This window comes from Dermochelys coriacea, chromosome 16 (genome assembly GCF_009764565.3).
Source record: "Dermochelys coriacea isolate rDerCor1 chromosome 16, rDerCor1.pri.v4, whole genome shotgun sequence".
In the NCBI taxonomy this organism is placed as follows: domain Eukaryota; kingdom Metazoa; phylum Chordata; order Testudines; family Dermochelyidae; genus Dermochelys; species Dermochelys coriacea.
The window spans coordinates 19178929-19196969 of record NC_050083.1 but is presented as its reverse complement, the minus strand read 5'-3'; the positions used below and the strand labels follow the sequence as shown (position 1 = coordinate 19196969).

The window sequence follows — 18041 nt, the reverse complement described above, 5'->3', positions numbered from 1 at the left end:
GGGCGCTCTGCAAATAAATGGTCCCCTTCACTGAAATGAGGGGCGGGGGGAGCTCATTCAGCAGCCAGTGCCTCTATCTAGGGGCCAGAGCAGCTTTGTTCCTTGAGGGCCTTTAATGGGGTCTGGAAACCCGCAAGGGGGCTGCTGCCATGAAAAGAAACCGGGGACCTGTCTCTCTATCCCCCGGCCTGCGGCACACGACGCCCCCCCCCCCATCTCACCAGGGTTCATCTCCCCCAGATGCTCCCCCCCCGCACCCCCAATCAGCTCCAGCTGGACTCTGACTCAAGACCCATCCGGCGGGGCGCTGGGGGCCCGCTCAGCGCAGAAGGGATGGGGGGGGACGTAGGGAGGAGTGGAAAGCAGCCCCCCCGTCCCCAGCCCCCATCGGCCGTCAGAAACCTCCCTTCGCCTTCCCCTTTAATTCCGGCGCGGCGCTGCGCCAGCAGCCAGACGGCATCGCTGCCCCCCCCCCCCGCCGCCGGGCTCCCCCATGCAGCGGCCCGGCCCGGCTTGCGGGCGAGCTGGGCTTGATCCCGCGCCGCCTCCTCCCCGCTCCCGGGCCGGGGGATGCAGAGCGGCCGCCCCCGCCCAGCGCTGCCCGCGCCCGCTGCAGCCGCCGAGCCCGCTAGCCCAGCCCGCCCCCGGGGGGGCGGAGAGCCGCGGACCCCGCCTCGCCCGAGGCTTGGCTTGACGGCGGGGGCTGAGCGGCGCGCCCGGGGAGGAGCCGGAGGCGGGGGGGGGGGCTTCTTCCCCTTGCACCCCCCCTCCCGCCCCACGGGCTGCAGCTGCACCCACCCCCCCGGCGCTGAAGAGCGGGGCGGGGAGCGCGCCGTGATTTCCCCTGCGGATCGGCCAGCCCCAGCTGGGGCGGCGGGGGGAGCCCGCAGCATGCGGAGGCTCCGGAGGCTGGTGCATCTGGTGCTTTTCTGCCCGCTTTCCACGGGCTTGCAGGTGAGGATGGAGCCGGGGGCGGCTGGCTAAGCAGCTGCCCTGGTGGGGGGACATCCTGCGTCTTCGGAGGCTGGAGGTCGGGTGTGTGTGTGTGTGTGTGTGTGTGTGTGTGTGGTGGGGGGGGGCTGCCTTTGATCCCAACTTGGAAATAAATAAATACCTACAAAGTTAAGCCCATGTCCGGTCCTTCAGATTGATCCTGAACAACCTAGTGCCATTTGGAGAAGGGAATTTAACATCCCCCCCCATCACTCCCAAGGGGATTTGCCTGAGGGGGAAACTTACACATGGTTAATTTCACTGCACCTTTGATTTTCGGTTGTACTGGACCTTGTAGGTCAGGGTGCTGGATACACAGAGAGAGAGATGAAAACTGTGGCTGTTTAGTTTTATGTGCATAGGACAGATGGATGGATGGGAAGAGTCTGATGAACCATTCCCTGGTACCCAACTAATTTTCTTCTCCTGCAGACTGCTGGTTTCCTATACCAAACACTAGAAAAACCTCCAGCCCTGGGAGCTGTGAGTCATTGTGGTGGCTTCTTTTTCCATTTCCCCTGAGGATTTTTTATTGTATTTTATTTTAATTTGATCAGAGTGACTGGTTCCCTGTAGCTACTGGAGAGGGTCAGTATGGATGCTACGCTTGGAAATCTGTTTCTGACCCTGCTATGAATGAAATCTCAGGTGTGCATGTAATGAAAGAAGCAAATAGATGGCTATTCAGCTTCAGCGCCACTGTATTTAGGACTTGATCCAAAGCTCATTGAAATCAGCAGGAGTCTTTCCACTGACTTCAAGGGGCATTGGATCAAGCCCTTAATCCACTGGCTTGCAGTGAGATATTTTAACCACTAATGCTTCCCCCCCACTCTCTGGCTTGTTTTTGAAAAGTGATCCTGGATTATTCTACGTGGAGTAAATATGGATCAGCATGGCACACCAATTGCATAACATGAAGTTTAACTGTGAGCCTCATGTTGGAAAGAATCCACATTGCATCTACATAGAATGAAAGAGCCAGTTAATCAATCAGTCCTTACATAACTAACGGAATAAGCCAATGCAGCAATGTACCAGTCTAGAACAATTACTTTTTTCTTTGGCATGCCGACCTAATTGGATTGAACGTCTGGTTCATAGAGAAGGACTTGGAACGATTATCTACCAAGAGGTCTTTGGAGTGGCAGGGACTAGAACCTAGCAACAGAACCCGAGGCTCTTACTCAAGCCAAAACTCCCAGGGAATTTCAAGGAAAATGAGCACGTCTTGGGGCTCACTGATTTTTTTTTGGGGGGGGGGGCAGATCTGACTCTGGAGAGCAGAAGTTCCTCATCCATGAATGTTCTACCATTAAAAGTCACATTGAAGCCAGCAATGATGCTTGTCTTTTCAGGTGGCCATTAGAGCTGAAGGAACAATCTCAGCTGCTCTTACATGTTTGATTAGATGGAAAATGGGCTAATGTGGGGAGGAGATTTCCTATTATCCATTAGGGCCAGCGCTGGGGGAGAAATGGAAAGAACGGCAGAGAAAGTGAGAGGAATGGCAAGGGGGGAAAAAAGAGAGAGAAATCCAGCAAACCCCAGAAAGTTGAGGGAGCAGTTAAAGAGCAAAGTTCTCCCCTATGGCAGATCTCTTCCTGCAGAATGATGTATTCCATTCTGCCCTCTCAACCCCTCTCTGACTGGAATGATCACAGTCCTGGCAGCATAGATCTAATCTGCAATGCTAGCTCAGCCCTGTGCCAAAGCATGTGGGACAGTTACAATGAGATGCGGACCACTGCCCAGGAAGGAGCTGAGCTGAAAGCATTCTGCTGGCTCCATTTAGTCCTGATCTCAGAGGTGAAGGGCCTCTGACCTCCCCAAGCTCTCTGCTTTCTTTATAATGCTAAATCATGGCGTTGAAATGGGCATTGGGGTGATGCTGTACATGAGGAGCAGTGTGGGCTTTACACGCAGGACTTGAAATCAGTCCCTGGCATGGAAAATGGAGTGTCAAATAGCGAGCTGCCACCGCCGCAGAGCAGAAACAGTCGAGCCTGTTAGCCATCCATTTTGGCATCTCTTTACTGCGCCTTGCTCCTCTTGTGCCAACTGTGCAGCTCTGGCAATACTTAGCAGCCTTTTGCACTTGCGTTAGGATTAGTGCCATAGTTATTTTTCCAGTACTCATTGTGTTTACCCTGCAAGGCAAGGTCAAGAGACCAGCCGAGCTGTTTAAAGGCCAAATCCAGCTCGACTTCTTCGCACAAGAGATCTCACTAAAGCCATAATGGCTTGATTCTCTGGATCCTGCACCTTGTGTCATCATTTATACTTGGGCAAAGTGGGCCAGGTCCTCAGCTCTATCCCCAAATATCCCCCCTCTATCTATCTATCTATCTATCGATCTATCTATCTACACAGCCCTCTGTCTATCAAGCCCTGTAAATGTAAACTGCAGCTTTGCTGATTTGCAGCAGCTGAAGATCTGGCCCAGGATGGGCAAAGTGGGGAGTAAATGCCAGCACCAGCGTGAGTGCTGGATTCTGATTTGGCATTTCACGCTCCCTTTGCCCAGGTGCACATGCTGCCATAAGGTGCAAGGCAGCGGAGAATCTGCCTCTAGATGTCTGTGTGAAATCAGTGCATTTGGCAGCTGATGTGTGCACGTTTGATTTTGATCTGCGAAATCAGAAATGCAATGCCGACAGAAAGGAACTTGATATTCATTGGGTAGAGACCCTCTGTCGGTGAGAGCCTGGTGTGTACTGATAATAGTCCTGAACCAGTATTGTTTGAGAAGCTGTATTTTGTTTTTTTTAAATTTGCCTGTTATACAGTTTATGCCTTTAATGTAAGAGTTGTGGGAAATCTTAATGACAAGCCCTGAATTTCTCTCTCTGTTAGCAAGGCTTGGCAGTGGTAAAGAATCACAGAAAGAGCCTTTTTCCTCCAAAACTGAACTCCATTAGAGTAAGGGGAAAACCAGCATTATCCTTAAAGCTACTCTCTGTGTCTCCAGGCTTCAATGGAAAGCTTTTGCTGAGAACCCAAGGCCAATCTTATCTAGCTTCCTGCAACAGATTTAAAGAAACAGTACAAATATACAGGCCATGGGGTAAATTGTTTTGAAAAGAGCCAAAACGATGTGGTTGATGAAACCGACATTACTCTGGAAGGATGCGGGGGTTTGAAATGCACTGATGCTCTCTGTAATGAAATAACAGTCAACCCGCGACTAAAGCCCAGCAGAGAAGAGAATGGATGTTGCACATTTTTGCCCTAGTCCCACATCTACCCTGAAAGAGCATCATCAGAGGGGCAGCTAGGTAAGCATGAGAATGGCTGGCAGGTCATGGAGAGCTGCGGCAGAAGAAAGGAGACAGAGCAGCCTTTGAGGACTCTGTCAGTTTTGCCTTTGAAGCTAACTCCAGCCAAGTATCTGTAACACTTCAAACAGGAGGCGCTAAAGACTCCTGCTGGCCAGCTGACAGCTGGTTATTCAGCCTGCCCACTGTACGCTGGCCAAAGGAAGGGCAGACGCTAGCTGCTGATGAGATGCAGTTTATCTTAATGAGAGGGTCCGGTTTAACGGTAAAACCCTTTCCAAGGTTGAGAATAGGTTTTGGTGAAATATACATTAAAAATACCCAGAATGTATCCATCGTCACGGGGATGAAAACTGTCTGCGGAGGGAGCCAGTGGGAGCTGAAGATCTGTCACGCATTCTCAGGGTTTCAGATGGGATTGGAACACACCTGTCTGCAGTTCTCTTGTCCTTCCCTTTTGTCTGTTCATTCACCTGCGGCACACTGCTTAGCTCCTTGACTGTGAGCTCTCTGGGGCAGGGATGTGTCTTTGTGTTAGTTGATAGGAGGCCCTGATCCCTGCCTTTAGGGGTTACCCACAATAGAAATAATAATTAGTCAAGGAAAGCTACCTTTTAAACACCGATACAAATTCCCTCTGATTTCCCGGAAAATGGCCCATATTTTGCCGAAAACTAAATACATACAAACGGATCCCTACTGGGGCCAAATTCTGTTCTCATTTACACTGTATGAACCTAGAGTCACTCAAGGTTTTTAGCTTGGTGGAGTTGCTCATAAAACCAGAAAAAATTAAACCTGAAGGGCCAGATCCGCAGCTGGTGTAAACTGGCAGAATTCCACTGACTTCAGTGGAGTTATGCTGATTTATTCGAAGTGAAGATCCAGCTCTCAATAAATCAAGACAAATGGGTCCTGTTATTATTTAGAGAGAGGGGCCAGTCACATTGTGCTAGATGCCGTACAAACGGCTCTGGGGTAAATCCAGAGTAACGCCGAGATTTTTAACTCTGTGGATTTATTCTGGGTTCCACTGGTTTAACTGAGAGCAGAAGTAGCTGTGACGTTGGAAACTCTAATACCAATTGTCTCAGCTCTGACATGCACCATTTGGAGGAGGATTTCCTCTTGCAATTCATTGGGAAGGCAAAAAAGTGAAATAAAAGGAGCAGGAGATCATGGCACTGGGAGTTGCAATAGAGATGTCTGTCTTCTAGGACCATGCTAGGAAGGTCAGGAGTCTAATTCCCCTTCATTTCATGTGGAACACCACTACAGGAACACACGGGCACTCTGCATCCCTCAGGGCAAGAGTGATGCTTACACATGGTAAGTTATTCAATGGCTTGGAAAAAACGAACTCAGTAGATGAAGGTTGGACTATGCCACTTATAGCACTTACAGCCACTTAAGATGGAAAAAGGCCCATTCGATTATCTAGTCCATCCCTACTGTGTACTTTGGAATACATTGTCTAGGCAAGTTTTACATGTCTTAAGAAATGACATTTCCAATGCCCTCCTTGGGAGAGAACATAGCTGAATGGACCATCATTGGGCTGATGGCTGAGCTGTTAGGATATGTAACTTTGCTTGAAAATGGAGATAGGATAACATGAGTGCAGCCTCTCATCTCTTCAGTTATTATCTATCTATCCAATCACTTGCCCCAGTATAACATGTAGTATTCTCCTATAACTGGCTTGCACTAATTTATGAACCTATGTTTATGATGCACTGACATTAAACCAGGGCCTCATCTGAACTGCCAAGCACCTTCAGAGTTTGGGGTGTTCAGAATTTAGATCCAAAATGTTGCTGCCCAGGCCCATCCATAGTTGACTCTCTGGAGACTGGATCCCAGCCATGGCAGCTTGCCCAGCAAACCTCTTTGACAGGCTTAGCCAAGGAGCTGGGTTTTTTAAAAAGAATAAAATGTCCAAATGGGCCAAAGGCAATTGGTATTTAGATAAAATTCCTCAAAGGGGAAAAGCCATTGGTGTCATCTTCTGGAATGATTGGCTGGCTTGCTCCACAGATGGAGACTAGGTTTAAAATAAAGAACTGTCCTGTAGTTCTTGTGCAGGTGAGGCTCCCAAGCACCTCAATGGGAATGTTGAGCCTGTAGTTGTGTGGCAAACTCTGGCAATTTTATTGCGAGTCTCAGGATATTTTTTTCTTAAAGCCCCAGCTGCTGGAATCATGTGAATACATCAGAATCAAGGCTTAAACACCAGAAGGCAAATGTTATTTTTTTAAATCTCATGATTTTTTTGTGGTGGGGTGGTGGCTGACTCATGATTTGTGAACACCTGGGGTTGTCCATATTGCTGGAGCTAGCTTCAACCTGCTGAACTGGCTTTCTCTTCTTATCCACACAGGAGTTTCTAGCCTTGCTGCTTGGGCCAATGCAGTAGGGCCACTTTGCAGAAAGAGGGCTGCCTTTTCCTCTGCACTCTTGTTGACCCTTTATGTCTCACTAGATCCCATGAGACCACCCTTTTTATGGATAATTTAGGGCCCGTTCCTGTTTTAACACCCATGGGATCCATTGATTTTTCCCATAAAGAATGTGAATAGGAGTTTGAAGAGCGCAAGGAGTGGAGTATTGAACTCTTAATTTCTGTCAGGCAAACTCCACTCTCTTCAACATTCCCCCTGTCTTCCATGACTCTTCCTTTTCATTTCCTCCCTTTTTTCTAAAAAAAATAAATAAATATTTTTTGCCTTGTTCCTTCTAAGCTATCAATGGTGAAGGCATCTCGTGAAGCTTTGTGACCATCAGAGATAATCCAAAGACACTGACACCTGCAGTCAGACAAATAACCAGACTAACTTGGACAATATAAATGTTCAGGCATTCCAAAGGACTCAAATAGCATGTGGCTTTACAAATGTTTGGGCCTAAGTGTGCTGCCCTTAATTGAGCAAAATTCCTATTAAAGCCTCCTGCTCATGAAATGCATTGGCCCAGTGTGTTTTTGTCCCCCTCTAGAAGCTGAATCATGTAAAAGGAGTATGACTTTGTTACTGATGTCAAGCTTGCAGACCCAGGTCACGCTTGTAGCTTGAGATGTCCTGGATTCAGTGCTGTAGATGACCCAAGCAGGGCATCATTACATTCAGATACCAAGAACTGGAATAGAAAAGAATAGGAGTACCTTGCTCACTGACCTGACTTCTAGACTAAACACCCAGTCTCTCTTGACAGGGCTATAGCCCCATATCAGGCCCCCTCTAGATCCAATAGAAGCAGGCTAGGTGGTAGTATTAAACTGCCATGAGAAAGCCCATTTGCTGATGATGTGTGTGTGCCTTTATTGAGTACAGTTGTTTTTAGATCTTAAATACAACATAGTCAAATAGGAATAGCCACAAATCTCTTGTATATGACAACTGCTCCCGGTAATTAGAGTCCCCCTTTTTACAGACATTAATTTGTGGTAAATTTTTTTGATGGTGAAATAAGGCATGCTAACCTAGGGCTTTGTGGGCTGATTCACACCTTGCTACAGTACTTGGAATTAGCACACAATGTGTCAAGATGTCTGCTCAAACCTAGACGCTTTCACACTTATCTGCAAATTAGTTCAGAAACAGTTATTCAGATTGAACTGAAATAATGTAGCCAAAGAAAGCCCATCAAGCTGAAATGCAAGAACGGGAGTGTTTGTTGCCCTGGTTTTTTGATAGCAGGTCAGAACACCGTAAGGCATTCATGCAGCTAGATCAAGGAGGTGCTATACGCCCAATATTTAGAATCCCTGAGTGGCTTTGGAAACCATAATGGGCCAAATCCTCAGCTGGGGTGGACTGGTGTAAATCCATTGGGTCCATTCAGATCTGGCCTTACATGAATGGAAACAATTGCCGACTTTGGTGAGTTATTTCACTGGAAACCATGGGTCAGATTCACCCCGATGTGACTCTCTGATGAATTGGATCAATCTTTGCTGGAGACCCAAATACAACATCACTGAGTGGGCACAGATAAACCAATAAGAGCAACATTGATTGGTTGATAAAACGTGGTTGCTGAACTCTAGAAGGGTCAGCTGGAAACACGCTAATGAAATAACGAAGTGAACAATTAACAAAGTGACTGCCAGAGTCAGTGGAAGTTCTCACTGATATTTCTGCACCACTTCCGAAAACCATGCAGGCTCCTCCGGCACCCCCGGCTCATCCCCTCCAGCCCCCCCGGCTCATCCCCTCCAGGAAAAGCCAGCAGAAATAGGGGGGCACTGAAACACACATTGACAGTCAATAAACTTGGCTTCTCAGACCAGTATGGGGCGTGAGTCCACAGGTGGTGACCTCTAAGTGAAGATACCCTACTTTTAGCCCTGGGTGTTTGATCCAAAGTCCACTGAAATCAATAGAAAGATACTTATTGACTTCAATGGCCTTTGGATCTGGTCCTAAAAATGGGAACTCTAAGTTTGAGTGACTTGACTGATCAGAGCTGTTGAGACAGAACATGAGGAGAGAGGGTGTTTCTGTGGTAGCCATGATCCACACCATAAAGTGCTTTATAGGTCAAAACCAGTGCCAGGAATTGCATCTAGAAACAGAGTCTCCTGTGAAGAGCTCTGCCAAGTAAGGGACTCATCCAAAGTCCATTGACGCTAAGGGAAAGACTTCCATGGTCATTGGCTCAGGTCCTAAGTTTGCAGCTGCTATTCTGCACTAGTTGAAGTTTGCAATGCAGGAATGCAGTCTAGAACCAACCAAGGCCTGGCTCACTGGGGCAAGATCCCTCCCCCGCCCCAGGAAAGGTTGTAACCTCCTCATCACATGCAGATGAAATGAAGCAGTTTGCTGCTATATCTACTTAACTGCTTAAGAGGCATTGGAGATCCACCAGGACTCCTGGATTCCATTACAAAAGTCAGGCAAAGATCCTCACTGTAGGGAAGCCAAATGATATCAGATAGTGAGGTCGTTGCGCTTGCTGGCCCCGGGGCAGAGAGGGAGAAATTACCAGCTTAATGCCAGGAACAAATCAGTCTCTGAACCTCGGCATCGTTTGCATGGAATATCGTTGATGCCTTTGACAGACCATTCATTATTCATTGTTCCTGTGGACTCTCCAGAATGAAAACCCAGAGGTAAGAACCTGACAATCATCATTACGTTCCCATTACGTCTCTGGCATTTAGGGCAGCGATGAAGCTCCTCCACTCCTGTCTGTTTCTGGCAAGTCTTCCAATGGTTCCCAGCTGTGCCCCAGGTTTTTCAGCTCGGCTTCCACAGATCTTCGCCATGTTATTTTCAGGTGGCCTCATTTTTGCTTGCCTTCAGGTGCCCATCTTATTGCTATTCTGGTGATGGAATCAGTTTCCATCCGAAGCACATGGCCCGAGGCTGTTGTTTATCTTCCTGATCCCATCCATCTGCTCTCACTGCCACCCAGGATGTGTAAGCTGAAGCGTCTCATCTCTGCTGAGATGTCTATGTGTTCCAAAAACCAAGTTTGGTTTTTGTCTTGGTGGTGAGCACTTCAGTCTTCATGCCAGTGGCTTCCTCTCGGCTTTCACTGCTGGCAGTCCTACGGTCATTGACACCTGCAGGCCATCACACACTGTAATGATCGACTTCTCCACTGCTGTTTCCGTAACATATTTTGTTTTTTATGGGACAGGGTTGCTAGCCCTGTGCCTAACCCCCAACCTGGAAAGCCAGGATGTCTGTTTTGTCTGGCCCCTCCTCCATAGACCACTCTGGCATGGTTGAACCTGCCAGGAGCAAAAAGCCACTGGCAACACAGACTCTGGGGAGTGTTAGAGAGTGCAAGCTATCCCACCACGACAAGGCATGGACACCGGAGGACAGAACCTGACAGTGCTTGGTGGTTTTGTTCCATGTACACGAGGTGTTCTGAAGGAGCAACAGGCGATGCCTCCAGCTGTATATGTCAGCATAGAACCATTTTATCCCAGTGCTCCTTACCAAGGGGACAGTGGCAGTGTTAGAGAGTTTATGGATGCCTGGAATCCCTGCTCTTGGATTATATTGTATATAAGAAATGGAGTTTTCTGAATAGGCCCTTGGAACAGTTTCATAAGAGGGTCAGAGCCTCTGCTGTTGCAAACCAACCCAGTCAATGGCGCTACACTGGGTATACATCAACTGAGCCCAACATGTGCCATGAGAGAGGCGCTTGCACTGTGAGCTCTTGCAAGCAAGGCAGCACTAGAGTGGCTCTGTACAGGGGAGATGAGAGCTCAAAGGGAACCCCAGGTGCTGGACATGATCCCAGGGGGTGATTTCCCCCTCTGAGCTGGCATTGAACCAAAACAGCAGCGTGATGTTAGGGACTCAAAGGCAGCCCGTTGCAGGGGAAAGGGCTCTGTAGACCTAGAGTAGAGCTCTGCCCCTCATTTCTCACATAACAGAAAATATTTGCTTTCGAAAGGGCTGATGTTTCTTGCATTGCAATGACACAGCCGCATCACCTTGGGGCACAGTGACGTCACCCCAAACCTAGGAGTCAGCTTGCATGTGGTTTTGCCTCATGGGTTCCAGGACATGTGGTTACCCATCTCCATCGTACTGAAGAGTCTGGCCAACTTCTCGGATCCTCACAACATAATCTTCCTTTTATTTAATTTGCAAATGACCTACTCGCAGCCATAGTTTCATGAGAGATTGGGGTGTATAGATAAATCAAAATAAAGATTAGAAAAAGGTTTACCGAGAACAGAAAGTTTGAAGTTTCTGCTGATGGTCAAACTGTTCCATGTGGAAATGTAATCACGTGAGCATGTCTCCCCCAACACACGCAGACACAGCGTTCAGATCTCCCAGGTCCAGGTTCTCAACAGTGTTTAGCTGTCTAACTCCCAGTGAGGATCTGGGTCGCAGTGACTCCCTTACGCACACACAGGGCCATATACACAGACACAATCTCTTCCAACACAGACACACTCGCACACTCTCATACACAGACACTCACTCCCCCAATAGGTATGTACCCAGATACACACGTGAATACATATTCCCATGGCCACACACACACACACACACAGATCACATATGTCTGCCATTAGGATATTTCCCCTGATAGTCAATGCATGTCTACAGCCTGTTCGGTGACCTTCTCCTCTTGCCTCCACATGTAATAAGCTTTTTCAACGGCAATTCCCCTCCTTAGGGGCAACAAAAGCCCCATTTCAGTTTAATTGGGGCTATAATCTGTGAAAAAAATGACCAGATTTGGGGAGAAACGAGCTAGACTCCTCTGATCTCAGCCTGAGGCTTTTGACACTCCCTCCAGCTGGGCTTTTGTACAGCAGGGCAGTGTCTACACTGCATTGTAAATCTGGACTCAGTGTTTCCAAGCCCATGCTTGAGCATCCACACTGCATTGTAAATCTGGGTTTACAATTGCTGGACCCGCGGTCTCTCACCTGGGCTAATGGGTCCATGCTGCCCTACGCAGACCTTCTGACTTGGATCTGCAGCCTGAGCTGCATCTGCACTGCAGAATGATAGGGCTTGGACTCAAGTCTCAGGGCATGGCTACACTTGCCAGGTGGTTCCTAGGACCTGGGTCCTGAGTAGCTGACTCAAGTCAGCCTGATTTGTGTGTGGACAGAAGGGCGGGGTTGGTCTCAAACCTGAATCTGAGTCTGGGTTTACGGTGCAGTGTAGACATACACATTGGGATTGAGAGGGGGGAATTGCTTCTTCCCATAGGAAGGACTCTGTAGGTGCAGAACTTACTGTGGGTGACTCTGGTGTGATTTGCTTTGTACCTGCCAGTAATTCTGGGAGCAAAAAACAGCCCAGTTGTAAATGCACCTAACTGCTCCGCCCAGTGTGCTTTAAACTCAGGATGACTGCAGGAGTGGGGATGGGGACTGACTCCTGCATTTTCCTCATGCTCTTTCCCTCCATGCCCAGAGGCCACTGGGGCCAGATCCCCGGCTGGGGTAAATGTGTGTTAATCAGCAGTGCTCCACTGACTTCAATGGCCAAGTTCCACCAGCCACGGGTCTGAACCAATTGGCCTATGGAGGATCCTGGCTCTCACTGTGCTATGTCTATACAAATTGATAGGTCCCCTATGGGGACCGCCGCCACAACTTTAATACTGCTGCTCCCTGCAGAGACTCACCCAGGGCCACCTGCTTATTTTACCTGATCCTTAGAAGAAGGAGATCAATGCTCCTCCATGGGGCCCAAACCCTCTTCTCTGTACTTGCCTCCTTTTTGTATTGTAGTAGTGCCCAGAGGCCCTGATCCGGGATCACGGCCTCCATTGTGCTCGTTGCTGTACAAACATCCATCCATACATGACTACAATGCAAACAACAAAAATGACAGAGGACGGTCCCTGCCCCAGAGAGTTCACACTCAAAGCTCAGCGAAGCAACAGGTGAATACAACAGCCGGGGTTAGGGGGACAGACAAGGTAACAGTGAAATGACCACTTGGAGTGTAATAAGTCACAGTATACCCACTGCCCACCCCTTTTCAAGCATTAACTTTTATATTCCTTGTATGTAATGCTGGCATTTTCCTGTTATTTTTTCCAGAGTCGTCTCCCTGGCATCAAAGTGAAATATCTTTTCCTTGCCTGGCTGGGCATCTTCGTGGGCAGCTGGGTGGTGTACATGCATTACTCATCCTATTCCGAACTGTGCAGAGGTCACGTCTGCCAGATGATAATCGTGAGTGCCAGCCACTTTCACTTGATCCTGCTGCTTTGCTTCAGATCTGTGTGTTTTTCAAAGCCCTCAGGAAGGGGAGTGGGGGACTTGGGAGGTAGTGTCATCAGAGCAGGGGACCGGACTCAGAAGTCCTGGCTACGTTTCACCGAGGGAAGCGATCGCTGTGATTGTTTGGATGTCACTTTTAACACATTTTGGGGGGTTTTGAGGATGAAAGGGGCCATATATAAAACTAACAGAGGAGCGGGCTGAGAATCTCATAGGGGAGATGCTTTCCTGTGAGATTTCTGGTGCTTCGGCTTCCAGGCAATGGAGGGGAAACAGCCTGTTCCATGATGTTTTCACATTTCAGAAATGAAGAAACACCCCAGCTAAAGATCCAGGCACTCACATACGGTGGAGAGGCTCAGGTCCTGACGTTCACTTCATAGCTGGTGTGTGCTTCTATAATGGACTGAACCAAGTCTCTGGACAAGAAGCCTACCAAATTCAGGGATGTTGGAATCCCTTCCCATTGTTTGCACTGGTCTCAGTTCCCACAATGGGTTAATCCTGCCCCCTAGGGACTGAACAATGTTAGGGCTGGCCAGAAAACAAGAATTCCTTTTCACAAAACATTTAGAGCTTTAGTCATTTGTTTTCATTCTGTGTCGGAGAGTATTTTTGTGAAAAACCAGAGAGAAAGAGTCCCCAGGCAGAGCAGAGACTTGAGCCCCGGTCTGAGAAACATTAACATCAAACCCAAGCAGCTTCTGTGACAGGTTTCAGTTCTGACAAATTGGCATTTTCCAGCAAAAAAAAAAAAGTTTAATCAAAAAATTCCCAACCATCCCCAAGCTTTGGAGAAATGTGGATGCAACTCCAACCCAAGCTTTGTAGCTTGGCCTTATCTCTGATCTTAGCATTTCAGGACTGAGACGAGGTTTGGTTTGAATTCTTATAAGGGGCCAGGAGTCGGGGGAGGTTTCTGTTTTCTCCCGGATGGAAGAGAGGGGATGACTGTAGCCAAATGATGCTGGAGGGCTTTTTGGCATGGACGTGGCTCCTTCCCTTGGTGGGGAGATGATCTCCTGTACTTGGTTACATATCTAGGGATCTCTAGGGCCTTTATCCCCTAATATCTGAGTACCTTCTACTGAATGAGCCAGCTGCAGGGGGATCTGAGAATGGAACGCATCCGGGTGGGCAGAGATGAAGCGAGGCGAACAACGTGGAAAACGTTTCTTGACAAACGCATGGCGTGAATGTGTGGCAAGGGCCATGTGTGCAGCAGGGGCTCTCAGAATGAGTTCAGTCTCACACGGGGCCATGTGGTGTCTCAACCCCTTGCATGCCCATGGGGGCAGGGTAAAGTAGGGCCAGGAATGGGTGTGTCTGAGGAGCTGACCTGGGCTTGGCTGCCAGCCTCATCATGCTAAGCAGACATGTAGCCAGGCTCTCCCCTCTCAGGCCTCGCTGCTGGTACTCAGGAGAGGAAAGGTAGCCTGGAGAGGAAAGATGTCCTTGCAATGAAGGCCTTGGGCTGGGACTCAAGACATAGAATCACAGACATGTAGGACTGGAAGGGACCTCAGTAGATCGTCTAGTTCAGTCCCCTGCACTCAAGGCAGGACATCTGGGTTCAAATCGCAGCTTTGCCCCAGACTCCCTCTGAGACCTTGGGTCTGTCACCTCGTCTTGGTGCCGGTTCCCCCTTGATTACATGGGGTTAATCTCTTTTTGGGGACTGTCTCAAACTCTGTGTTTATGGAGCTCAGATTGGGGGCGCACTGGTAACACAAATAACTAAGAACATGAACTAATGAGGCAAGGTCCTTGCTCTGCAGTGCACTCGCCCCGCTCACTCCTTCTCACCTTGCACCAATACGCCCAGTGCCCTCAACACGTCCTGGGCAGCCCTTCCCCTCCCCGGCAGCCTCGGATGTGCTGAGCAAGCAGTGCTGCAAAGTGCTGTTACATGATTCCACAGGGGGATGGCTGGAAAGCTGCTTCAAACCATCACGGGCCTTCTTACGAGGTTCCTTGGGCTTTATTAATAGACGTCTAATTAGAGCGAACACCCCTTTGGTTGTCCCAGACACTCGCCCTGTGCTTCCCGTCTGTGACCTCCCAGTGCCACAAGTGTCCGACCTGCAAAGAAGCCCACTTAATATTCACCCGATAGCTGTAATTATTGGGGAATCAAAGATCTTGTATGCCACAGTTAATATACACAAGAGTTTTCAGCGGTGTAATGAGGCGTAGATGCCAGAGAATTTTCTGCTTCTCTGGCTCATTTCTTACTGCCTTCCTAACCCCATTAACACTTGTTGCGTTCTGCTTCATCTCAGCTCACCTCTACTCTCATCCGAACTTCCACAATGGAAGTAACACCGGCCCCAGAGTGAGCTTTAGTGGGGGCCCATGGAGCCCCAGAACTGGGCAGGGCCCCTTCCATTCAGATTTCCTTTAAAAAATGAGTCAATGTCTACCCGTTCTCATAATACTATTGCCAGGATAGGTATTCCCAAGGCCCTGACCCTGCTCCAGCTCACAAAGCTGGTCTTGGGGCTTGAGACCAGGCCCCTGGCTTCATATAGCAGGAACGAGACAAAAGCAGCCCCATTTCCCCTGCATTCAGCAATGGTGTCAGCAACAGCAGCAGCACCCTGGTCCCCTCGCATGTGGGGAAGAGCAGGCACAATATGTGATAAGGCCACGGCCTCAAACATTGAAAGGAAGTTGCAAATGTTGCCGCCTTGAGAAGTGGCATCACTCCACAGTTGCTCTCTCCCCGTCTCCCTCCTCCGAAGCCCCCCTCCCTAAAACCTAGAGGCCACACTGGGTTTTAGGGAGGGGGCTTCGGAGGAGGCAAGACAGCCTCCTGATCTCCAACCCATATATTTCCTGGAGATCCACCTGCTGAAGCATCATCCAGGGTGTGGAGGTGCTATTGGCTCCGGGGAAGTTAGCAGCTTCCTCCCCTCTACAACATTTTCCCTCCTCTCTGTGCTAAGGACACTGTCCCCTCTCTTGCAGGAGAAGAGCCCTCTGACATTAGAGGATGTGAGCAGATGGCCAGGCGTGGGAGACCCAGCAGGGACAGCATGCAGAGCTATGCTAGCATGTCTAGACAGTACCATTGTCTGGAGGGTGGGATCTGGGTACCAAATGCACAAGCATCTACTACTGAGCTACAGGAATATGGCCAAGATTTGCAAAAGCAGCTAGTGACTTTGGGTGCCTCAGTAATCAACTTCAGATGTCCCAAAGGGGCATAATATTCAGAAGAGCTGAACACCCCTCCTCTGCAAGTCAGACCGCTTCAAAGTGACTCAGGATGGGCCCGCACTCACCAAGACCACTAGTGGCTTTGGAAAATCCTGTCCTAAGTCTTTCATCTGGGAGTAAGCAGAAGGCTAGTAGAGGATGGGGACAGAGACTAGAGGGAGAGCCATTGCTGAATGCCTTGAGCCGGTGTATTATACCAACATGCATGCTTGGGAAGCTGAATTTTCCAGCCTCATGCTGATTTGGATTGGGTCAGTACACATCTGATGAGCAAGGATCACAGCTGCCTGAATGGCTATTTGTGGGGGGCTGAGCAAGTGACCCTACCTTGAGACTCCTGTGCCATGTGTTGACACTGGGACACAACATCCACGTGCTTTGAGTGCTGGATTGCATGAAACCATGGGGACGTCTTACAGAAACATCCTGGGGGTTCCACTGCAGCCCGTTGTTGTGTTGGGAGAAGTCTGTCCTGCCATGCAAACCTCCCGAACTGGCAAGATGACTAGAACGCCAAATGGGTGGGAGAGGGATTTGTTGAGGTTGTGGGGGGCGGGGGTCATGCCCCTAAAATGCAGGGATGTCCTGTGCCAATGCAAAATGCACGCAGAGATGGACAGGTAGCCATTGTTCAGGATCATAGGATGGAGTCCAGTGTCTTCCTGTTATACCCACCCAATACAAATCCTCATCTGGCAAAGAAAATCATTCTGGGCCTGACCTGAGCATCCACTGAGTACCCACAACTCCCCCTGTTGCAATGCTCTCAGTATCTCTCCAGCTCAGACCCTGCAGGGCAGATCTCTTTGCTGCAAGATTAATGGTATTTTGCACAATAAAAAAAAGAGCTAGTGTGTGTCAACAGGCATGGATGCTTGCATATATAGGTGTGCACATGCTTGTGTGCATATGTGCATGCTTGTGAACATCTGTGCACACACGTTTGAGTGCAGGCCTGTTTGCGTGAGCATGGTTGTATCTGTGCAGCCTTGTGCATGTGTGTGTTTGTTTGCACTCGTGTGTGTGTGTTTACTCCATTTAAATTCCCAGAAATGTATTTCCTGGCTGGAGCTGTGGATTTCACTGAGACAGATTAACTCTCCCCGCAACCTCCCCACCCCAACCCCACTAACCAACTCCTGCAAATGGCCATGGTAACATTGTTACAGTTCTAATCCGATAGTAGGAAGGAAGAAAGCAGTGGTGGGGGAGGGAGGATGTTAGTGGGATTGAAAAATGCTTCATCTGCCATGCAGGCTGAGCTGTCTAATTGAGCCAGCCAGTGCTGGGAAGCTATTCAAACCCAAAGGGATGGTGGATCGGGGGAGCTACAAGAGAGACAATATTGAGTAAATGATGTAACGCTGTCCATCAACTTTATTGTTAACTCTCTGTCATCTCCCTTTGGGGTTCTAAATCGGTACTAACGAGTTATTCGTTAAGGATGTAAATTCTGCTGTCAAGATTAGAATGAAATAGCGGCACATTCATCTCCTTTTTAATTTTTATTTTAAAGCGATGAAGGGTCTTTTCCACTGCAGACCATGAAGGAACGATCCAGGGCCCCAGCCTGGTCCTGTCACCCACAGAGAGACGAGCCACATGGGCCCACAGGGGAGGAGGAGGCAGGCATCACTTCTACCTGCAGAGGTGCCGTGAGCATTCCAGGGCTGGGGCACATCTGGAGGCATCTCTGCCCTAGAGCTTTAGAACTGCCTGTGGGGCTGGGGCCGGGAAATGTAGCAATCACCAGAGCTTCTCCGAGAAGAGCGAGAAGAGCGTTGATCTGGAAGGGGGTTGGAACAATGAGGCGCCAGATCATT

The 18041-nt window shown here is 49.0% G+C and overlaps 1 protein-coding gene across 1 annotated transcript in view; it reads left to right on the top strand.

Moving 5' to 3' along the window:
- Nucleotides 1-703: 703 nt before the first annotated feature.
- The window catches only part of DIPK1B (divergent protein kinase domain 1B), a 39488-nt gene continuing 22150 nt past the window's right edge, over nt 704-18041 (top strand). Inside the window, exons 1-2 of the mRNA XM_038374787.2 lie at nt 704-954; nt 12814-12948. Of these exons, the coding sequence (XP_038230715.1) occupies nt 892-954; nt 12814-12948 (198 nt within the window). The 5' untranslated portion in view covers nt 704-891. The remainder of the gene's footprint in view (nt 955-12813; nt 12949-18041) is intronic.